At 38.4% G+C, this 9,951-nt stretch overlaps 1 protein-coding gene across 1 annotated transcript in view; it reads left to right on the forward strand.

Moving 5' to 3' along the window:
* LOC109822347 overlaps positions 1-848 on the forward strand; it is a 5,224-nt gene extending 4,376 nt beyond the window's left edge. Inside the window, exon 3 of the mRNA XM_020388534.1 lies at positions 156-848. Coding sequence (XP_020244123.1) covers positions 156-500 — 345 coding nt within the window. The 3' untranslated portion in view covers positions 501-848. The remainder of the gene's footprint in view (positions 1-155) is intronic.

Consider the following 9,951-nt stretch of genomic DNA (forward strand, 5'->3'; position numbering starts at 1 on the left):
CGCAAACACCCCAAAAAAAGGTTATTGTACTTACTTTTGTGATCCTTCTATAAATTATGTGGAAGACCAAAGAGAACAACTTCAAATTGTTGTAAGACCATCATTTTGTTAAACCATCAAATCAATTGTTGTATGACCGTTATTTTGTCTTTCAGAATGAGTTAGATTACGTGGTAGAAGATCCACCAATATCGCCAAGGCTGCAGTTTCCGCACCAAAACACCGGAATGCAAACCTCTTCTGGTATCTTTGGGCAAACATCAGTAGGACTTGCCCCTCGGCCTTCTTACTCTGATCAGGCAAAGAACTCGGTTTTCACAAATGCACTCTCCAGCCCAGTTCGCCGTAGCCTTCAACACTATCATTTATCACAAGGAGGGGGGTCTTCACAAAATGGCGCCAGGAATCATGATGGTGTAAGCCGGGAGTCTAATTCTCTGAGCAACAATGACTCGTCCATGGATATGCACTCTGATAGCCCTACTCATGAATCTTATTAGGGAATCTGGCTGTTTTATAAACAGTTATCATTTGAAACTGCGGTGCAGTATTCAAATGAGGAGCTCGAGTATCCCAGCTGAGACTATACAGTGAAATCAGATTGCAAGAGGAAAGGATAGCTCTGTTAAGAGTGCATGAAGGTATTTGGTGTTCTAGTCTTTATTTTCTTACTGTTTTTTTAATGGGTGTTTTAATGGCATATTGTCTATTTGCACCGTTCTTGTTAATGGCTTGTAAACTAAAGAAGCTGAGTCTGTGAATGTTATATCTCTCCCGGTGTAGTGTATACTGAAGTGTTCTGAATATCCATTATGATAGTCAATATAAGCAAAATGCTCTTTTAAGTTTCTCTGGGGTGCGCCGCAGAAATCTATTATATGCCGGTAACAGTGGGAACACACTCGATTATGACGATGAAGATTTTGAAATGTTCTCCCAGGGGCCGTAATTTTGTGCTTTTAGTGATGATCCAGTGACTCCTTCAGTTTCAAATACACTTGCATGAACGAACCAAACTTGAGAAAGTTGTATTTGGGGAAAAAATCATATAAGGAGGAAAGGTTTATTGTGACACTATCAATTCTAAATGAGTACAGTTAAAATATTGTATCATCAATATAATTAGAACATTGTATCCGTGTAATCATCAAGCTGTACTATTCTAGCAATCTTATTATTACTTGTGCTATTTAATATGCAGGGTCATCTGTATGATTTCTTTGCCGCTGCAGGGCTCGGTCAATGACAAATACTGCAGCGTCTCAGGTGTCATCGTAACAGTTCCCAAAGCTCCAAAGGCTTTCCCAACGAAAATAGACTGCCATAAAAACTACTTGAAAGAGGAGGAGAAAACAAAATGCATGCGCATTTGTTGGCCCAGTCAATAATAAAATCTGATTCTTGTAAGGGTGAGCTCCAGCCTTTTGTTTGAAAGGCTCAGGGGAGCCTCAAGGCCGTTAGGAGCGTCTCTCCAGTTTCACTTGCAGCGCAAAAGGATCAGAAGGAAAGTGAAGTTACAAAGTGTTTGCAGTGGGAAGTGGTCCCTTTGTGTAAAAGTGTGATTGGTAAGTTGGGATTCAATTCAGGAAGAAAGAAGCCACATTTTACTCGGAAGCTTTTGGTTTGAGAAAAGAAACATGGGTGTGAGTTCAGTAGAGCATTGATTTGCTATGAAATCAATCTCAAGAGATCGGAGGTTAAGTTGTCTTGTGAGCCTTATCAACCTCTGGAAACAAATGGGTTTGGTTTGCTGGTGTTTATTAGGCTTGCTAATTATGTTTCGCGGAAGAAATCAGTCGGCGAGAGATCGCCGGAGTTGAGGTTTGCTGCAGAGGGTACTCTGATATCTCTGCTGGTGGTTTTGTGAGCTGAGGTCCTCGTGAAATCATTAGCAAACTGTTGGAAGTTCCATAAAATGGTCAGGGGTGTACCTGAAGCTTGAAGGCTGACACTGCGAGCGACTGTTTTTACGACTAGTTGTAAATTTAATAGTTAATGTGAAGTAAGTGAAGGTAGGGGACGCATTAACCATGTTTGGAAATTCATTTAATGTGGATAATTTGTTGGGGGATGGGGAGGGGATGTTATGGTTACTAAGGGGGAAAACTTGAAAGTATAAAGAGAACATGGAGTCGTGCACGTTGTCTACCTATCCTTGTAAATAAATTTTACTATCGACTTTGTAAAAATAGTGACGGAACTATCATTTTTTTTAAACTGGATGTTAAGGTAGTAATTAAGTCCGTAAAAGCTATTTAAACTGATGAGGATAGCCATCATTTTGGACGCATTTGTAAGATAGGATACTCTATGGGAATGGCAAAAGCTTGAGCAGTCTTGAGCTGTCTAGGTTACCTAAATACTGTGGTTTCAAATTAAGTTTTATTTTTCCAGTTAAAATCCAAGGTATATAATCTATATAATAGAAAAAAAAATATTAAAATATCAAATGGTTTCATAAGTTTTAACTATCCACCAAATATGTATGAAATGAATGCTTAAAATTTTTAATAAAATTGACTAAGATGTCATCATTTTACGTACAACTAATCATATGAAGCAATTTGATTTTACTTTCATATGATATATATAATAAAAGGGAAATTTGCACCGGGGGCTTTATTTTTAAGAATCAAACTAAATAACACCTCTATCATTTTGGCAATAACTAAAAAGGCCTTAGACCCAGTAAACCTCTCAAAAGACCCCCTAAACAATTTGAGTTTTTTTAAATATTCCAAAAATAATCCTGTCCTCCTTCATTCCCCCCCCCCCCCCAATTTTCCCTTTTTTCCTTTTCAATATTTCCATGAACCGCTAGATCCTCTCTCATCTTTCAACTTCTCTCACCTCCCTTCTCCTTCTTATTTTCTATATTTTTTCATTCTTTTCTTTTCTTTTCCTCCGGTTTATTTTCATTCCTTCTCATTTCTTCCATGAACCCATACACTTTTCTCATCTTCAAACCCTCTCATAGCTTTCCTTCTCTCTCATCTTCTCTCATCCTACTGAAGAAACGACGAAGAAAAATAGGAATTTTGAAGTGCACAGGTGTAGTTACGGGTCGGTCGACCAACGGCATAGGCTTGGTCGACCGATAGAAACCCTGTTATGGTCGGTCGACCGAAAATCTTATCGGTCGATCGAAAATATGATCGGTCGACCGAACGCTTATGGTTGGTTAACCGAAAACGTGCACGATTACAGGGTTAGAATTTGTCTTTCTGGCTGGTCGACCGCGAAGTGGTTATGGGCCAGTTCGGTTCCCCCAGTTGGATTTGGTTTGTGTTTTGATATAAATTAAAACACGATTTTAGAGTTTCTTAAGCAGAGAAAGGAGAAACTTTTGAGCACTGTGAGAGGGAGATATTGTGAGGGAGTTGAGAGCTTTGGTTAGGGTTATATTTGAGTGATTTTGTGAGTTATAACCCGTTGTATTTCTCCTCCATTTAGTGAAATCTCCCATCCTCTCCCCATGGACGTAGACAATTTTCGAACCACATAAATCTCTGTGTTTGGTTTGATTTATGTCGTATTTGGTGGATTGCACTCGTGATTTGATTTGGTTTTCTTCTCTCGTGTCTTATCGACTCGTTTGGCTATCGAGCACGCTTCTGCACGACGCGCAACAATTAGTATCAGAGCCTAGATTTGAGATCTAGGGTTTTGGCATTGGGTAGAGGAAGGTTCATTGTGGAAGCTTGGTTCTTGGAGTTTTAGGCTTCGGTAAAGATAGCGTTGTGGAGTTGCCGTGGAGATCTCGCTTTCCTCGTATGGTTAGGAGATCATGTTGGAGTCCTATCTAGGGTTCAGTTAGGTAATTTCTTAATTTTTATCAAAGTTTGAATCTTTCTTTACAATTTGGAGTGATTTGTAATGGGAGAAGAAGTTGGTGAAAGCAACAAGACGATGGCGAGTACAGTTCAGGTTAGATTTCAAAACATTAAGATTAGTATGGTGAAGTATGACGACAAAATTAATTTTGGTTTGTGGATGAGCGGCATACAAGATGCTCTAAATGCTTAAAATTTGGAAGAGACCATTATGGTCCATGAGAGGCCATCGAAATATGATGAGATGATATAAGACAAGATGAATAGGAACGCTTATGGGGTGATCAGGTCTTGTTTGGAACAAGAGCTGTAATACGATGTGATTGAGGTGACGTCGGCAATGAAGATGTGGAAGATTCTTAACAACAAGTACCTTACGAAGAGTGTTGAGAATCGGTTGCGTTTGCTACGGAGGTTATTCATATTTCTGATGTCAAGGGCACCTCACTTGTGGTTCATGTGAACAACTATACAAAGTTGTTGTCGGACTTGGCGAACGTGGATGAGAAGATAACGAATGAGTACAATGCGATTATCTTGTTAGGCTCCTTACCTGATGAGGAGTATGATACATTCGTGCTCACTTTGTTGAACGGGAGATCTTCCATCACCTACAGTGAAGTGACTAACGAATTGACGAACTACGATTTGAGGAGGAAGGATAAAGAGACTTCCCGTGCTAGCACTTCAGGAGAGGCCTTGTCGACGAGAGGTAGAAGTCCATATCCGAGAGATGGTAATAGGAACAGGTCAAAGTCAAGGGGTCACCACCTGTTAGCGAAGAACCAATGTGTGTTCTGCAAGGAATAAGGACATTGGAAGAGAGATTGTCCGAAGCTCAAAGAGAAGGAGAATAGCAAGAAGAAGGTCCCGAAGGCCAATGAGGTGAACGTCGCGAGAGGTGATAATTCTGATGATTTGTGCTTTTCTCTATTGATTACTCCAGAGGTGAATCATGTGGATGCATCTGATTAGATGCTTGATTCTGGTGCTACTTATCATGTGACTCCCCGGCGAGATTGGTTTGCATCATTCAAGAGACTTGATGGGGGCGTGGTAGTTATGGGAAATGATCAATTCTGTGATATTTGTGGGATAGGTACTGTCAGGATCCGGATGCACGATGGAGTTGTTCGTGAATTGAATGAAGTAAGATCTGTTCATCGGTTGAAGAAGAATCTTATTTCTGTTAGAGCTTTGGAGACGAATGGATTCAATGTGACCTTTGAGAACGCTATAGCAAAGGTTACTAAAGGATCTTTGGTGATGATGAATGGAGTCCGCAGTAGGAATTTGTATTATCTGAAGGAAAGCATCGAGGTTGGCCAAATAACTTCATCTATTTTAGAGGGGGATGCGAGCAAGCTTTGACACTATAGGTTGGGACACACGTGTAAAAAGTCACTGCGGGCTCTGTACAAGCAGGGACTATTGAAGTGAGCCAAGAATGGGAAAGTTGAGTTCTGTGTGCATTGTGTTCTTAGCAAGAAGACGAATGTAAAGTTTGGGACAATCATCCATAAGACGAGGGGCATCTTGGACTACATGCACACAGATGTTTGAGGTTCCATCAAGACGGTATCACTTGGAGGTTGACATTGGTTCGCCACGTTTGTAGATAATTATTCTAGACATTGTTGGGTATACACCATGACGAAAAAGAGTGAAGTCCTAGAGATATTTGTGGAGTGGAAGAAGAGATTGGAACTGCAGACTGGAAGAAAAATCAAGACGTTGTAATCCGACAACAGCGATGAGTATACTTCTGACCCCTTTCAGCAGCTATGTCGAGACGAGGGCATAGAGATGCACTTCACAGTTAGTCACACACCACAGGAGAATAGGGTGACAGAAAAGTTGAATCGGTCTTTTCTAGAAAAGGTCTGATGTTTATTATCGCAGAGTGGTTTAGAAAAAATCTTTTGGGCTGAGGCACTTTCTTATGCGAGCTACCTCATTAATAGGCTGTCTTCATATGCAAATAAGGGGAAGACCCCTATGGAGATGTGATCGGGAGAGACAGCACACGACTATGATCAGCTCAACGTATTTGGATACCCTATATTTTATCATGTTAGAACAGATAAATTAAAAACTCGAGCTAGGAAGGTCATATTTATGGGATTCAAGTGTGGTGTCAAGGGATACAAGTTTTAGGATCCAGTTAATAAGAAGATTATGCTGAGTAGAGACGTCACATTCAATGATGCTTCTATCGTGAAGCTTTTCAACTCTCATCAGGTGGAGAGCAACCCGACATTGGAGACATCACATGTGGTGGAGATTGATGCAACTCCATATTGTCCAGATGAGATCGTATCCATTAGAGTGCTGACTGAGGTGACGCCAGGCGAGCACAGTGATGATTTAGAGGATACAGGTACAGTTGAGCAGGATCAAGGGTCGACGGGTTAGGTTCAGAATTCTATTGCGGTTCCGATACAGAGGAGAGACATACGAATGCCGGCGAGGTACACAGACACAGTCATTGTGTATGCACTTATGGTGGAGAGTGTTGATGAGATGATTCCTACTACATTCAGAGAGGCCGATCAGAGTTCGAAAGCTGATCTATGATATGTTGCTATGCAAGAGGAGATGAAGTCTCTTCATAGGAACGACACATGAGAGCTTGTCGAGCTTCCAAAAGGATGGAAGATAATTGGTTGCAAATGGGTGTATACGAAGAAGGAGGGCATTGAAAGCACTCCTGTGAAGTTCAAGGCTAGGTTAGTTGAGAATGAATATGCACAGGAAGAAGGTATTGACTACAATGAGGTATTCTCTCAGGTGGTGAAGCATTCTTCGATTCAGATTTTGCTAGATTTGGTGGCACAGTATGGTTTAGAATTAGATCAATTGGATGTAAAAACAACATTTCTTCATGGTGATCTTGATGATGAAATCTATATGACTCAGTCATTGGGGTTTCGAGCTACAGGGAAGGAAAAATTACTTTGTAGGTTGAAGAAATCGTTATACGGGCTGAAGCAATCTCCTCGACAGTGGTATAAATGATTCGATGGGTTCATGATTGACCATTCGTACATTAGGAGCCAATTTGATCATTGCGTGTACTATCGCAAGTTGAATGGAGGTGCGTATATTTACTTATTACTTTATTTCGATGACATGTTAGTTGCTTCTACTTCTAGATTTGCGATAGATAGATTGAAGATTCAGCTTTTGAGCGAGTTCGAGATGAAGGTGTGTATATTTACTTATTACTTTATTTCGATGACGTGTGTGTCTATATATATAAAACCAAGGTTTTATACCACAGTTTATATAAAGAAAATAGCGGGAATGAGAATTTGATGAAAGATTTTAATAAATTATGAAATTTAAAGATAATTTTCTCTTAGAAAGTCACATAACTCTCACACTTTTTTCCTGATAACCCAATCCAAAATCGAACCCATAATCGTGAGGGTCATATTAAAATCTCCCAACGATCTGGATCACTTACAACTGGTCATGACCCTAAACTCTATCTTATTAATTAAATGCACACATTCTATAAATAAAATAAAATTATCTTTCCTATTTTGAAAAATAAAAATATTCAAAGAAATGTGTTTTCATGTTATGTTTATCCGAACGTCTCCAATTTCTAGTCAAATAATAATCTAACTCTAAATGATGAACAACTTACATATCATGCATGTTTTTCAACAAGCTTTAGTGCATGAGATAAAATGGTCAATTTTAGCAAATCCCCTCAGTTATTTTAATTTAAGGAAACATCCCTTAAGTTTGAACATATTATAGAAAAATTTCATCAACTGTAAAATTTTTATTAAAATCCGCCTAAACTTTGTTCACTTAATCTCATAAAAACTAATATCGTTAAGTCTAACATGTCACACAATAAGAAGGTGACTGAGAAAAGACCAAAATACCCCTCCATCATAAAAAATGTACCTTTATTTTTTGCAAGATGAGAAAGGACTGTGGTCACGATTATTTTTTACTAGTTGGGAGTTCCCTTATAACTGGAAGGGGTTGATTTAAAAACGTGATTTTAGTTTTTGTTTATATTTTGAAATAACAATATCAAGGAGTTTAGTAATAAAAGTGTGAAAGATCAAGGGAATTTTGTGAGAGACCCCATAATTAAGGGGGAATTTTTTAAATTTTCAAAGTTGAAGGGTTATGTATAATATGCCCAAACTCGAGTTAGGTTTTCTCAAATTAAATAGCTGAGAGGTTTTCTATAGATATCCCTCCTAGTTGAGGGTGGGTTGTGTAAAATTAACCAAAAAAAAAAGAGCCACAGGCCTGGGCAAGGGAACAAAACCAACTCGAGTCCTTTAATGCCCCCACGCTCATCAAGCTACACACGGGGACACCCCTTTCACGGCTGGGTCCCATTTCATCCCCTCTCATCTTTTGTCCTTTCTACCCTCAATAATTGACCACCATCAACTATCCTCGCACGTGGGAAGGGTGTAATTACGACCATGGGGCCCATTGCTATGAGCAACTAATCAGTGGAATTAGAGCTTAATATATGATCCCCCCGTCCTCTTTGTCTTATCCGTTGGATCGCCATGGGACGAACAGGATTGTACGCTTGTGCTTCTGGCTTACGGAAGTGCTTAAAGTAATTAAGGGACAACCGCACGTGTCCATGACTTCATTCTCGCCGTGGGGCTTCATCAAAACTATCTAGTCTTTATTTGATTTTTGTCAATGACCTTTTACCTAACAAAGTCGTTATGGACAAACTTACAGGTGAAATCAATTGTTTACATCCACTACTTTCACGAGATTTTGCAATCTACGAGTTTAAATTTTTGGATTTTTTTTAAAGGAAAATGATTTAAGGACCCAAAATATGGGACCAAGGGAGGGGACATGTCAGGTGTCCCCTCCCTATTGCATAATGAGTTGGTCATGCCAACTCATGTCAACTCATTATGCAATAGGGAGGAGACACCTCACATGTCTCTTTCTTTGGTTCCATATTTTGGGTCCCCGTAGCAGCAATCTTTTTTAAAACATCTTTCATACTTGGGATTTGAGGTTACCGTACGTATAAATGCATCAAATATTTTGTGAGGTTGTGCTGATTTAGATCGAAGAGCATCAATAAACCTCGTGTTTTGACCAATAGAAAATTTACAAGATTTTATCCTTCGTGCAAATTCTTTTTTAATATTCATTCTAAATAAGCTAAATTTTAAAACATGAAGCAAAATCCTTGAAAATATAAGACAAATAAAAAAGACCAAGTATCATTTATTTTTTATGGTCTACCATGTGACTAATGCATCCGATCCATGGAAATTTCATGATGGGATTTCTTCTGGTATATTTTTGAACCATTGAACATAGCTCTTTGTAAACTTTCCTACTTACATGGATGATATTCAAACAATATATTCATTTGAATGACGTTCCATAAACATAATAATAGAATATTAAGGTTATACAAAAATATCAACTTTTAATTTCGTAAAGTAAAATTCCTGACATGAACAATAAGTAGGTAGACAAGATAACGAGAATAGAAAATAGCAATTTATATACCTAGCTTATTATTTTTCAACTACTCCAACAGGAATTTTATTAGAACCAATTTCATATATAGGAGTGAATTGATTTATATCATTGACTCTATGGTCACAATTACTAAACTAACTCTCTAACCACACGTGAAGGGTATATATTACCCTATGGTCTATAGGGAGTTTTGATAGAATACTTACCCCTTGAACTCAAGGAAGATGATTTCTTCTAGCAAAACGGAAAAAGAGAAGGATTTTTTTCTAAATTATCTATATATGCTATTATAATGCAACAAAAAAGAAGCAAGTTTTTGATATCTCTTTTCATCTTTTCAATTACCTCCGCATGTAATCATAGAAAAATATTGTATATAGAGAACTTGTTCGGGCAAAAAGAGAAGGATTTTTTTCTAAATTATCTATATATGCTATTATAATGCAACAAAAAAGAAGCAAGTTTTTGATATCTCTTTTCATCTTTTCAATTACCTCCGCATGTAATCATAGAAAAATATTGTATATAGAGAACTTGTTCGGGCTCATCTTTTCAATTACCTCCGCATGTAATCATAGAAAAATATTGTATATAGAGAACTTGTTCGGGC

This window comes from Asparagus officinalis, chromosome 8 (genome assembly GCF_001876935.1).
Source record: "Asparagus officinalis chromosome 8, Aspof.V1, whole genome shotgun sequence".
Lineage (NCBI taxonomy): Eukaryota > Viridiplantae > Streptophyta > Magnoliopsida > Asparagales > Asparagaceae > Asparagus > Asparagus officinalis.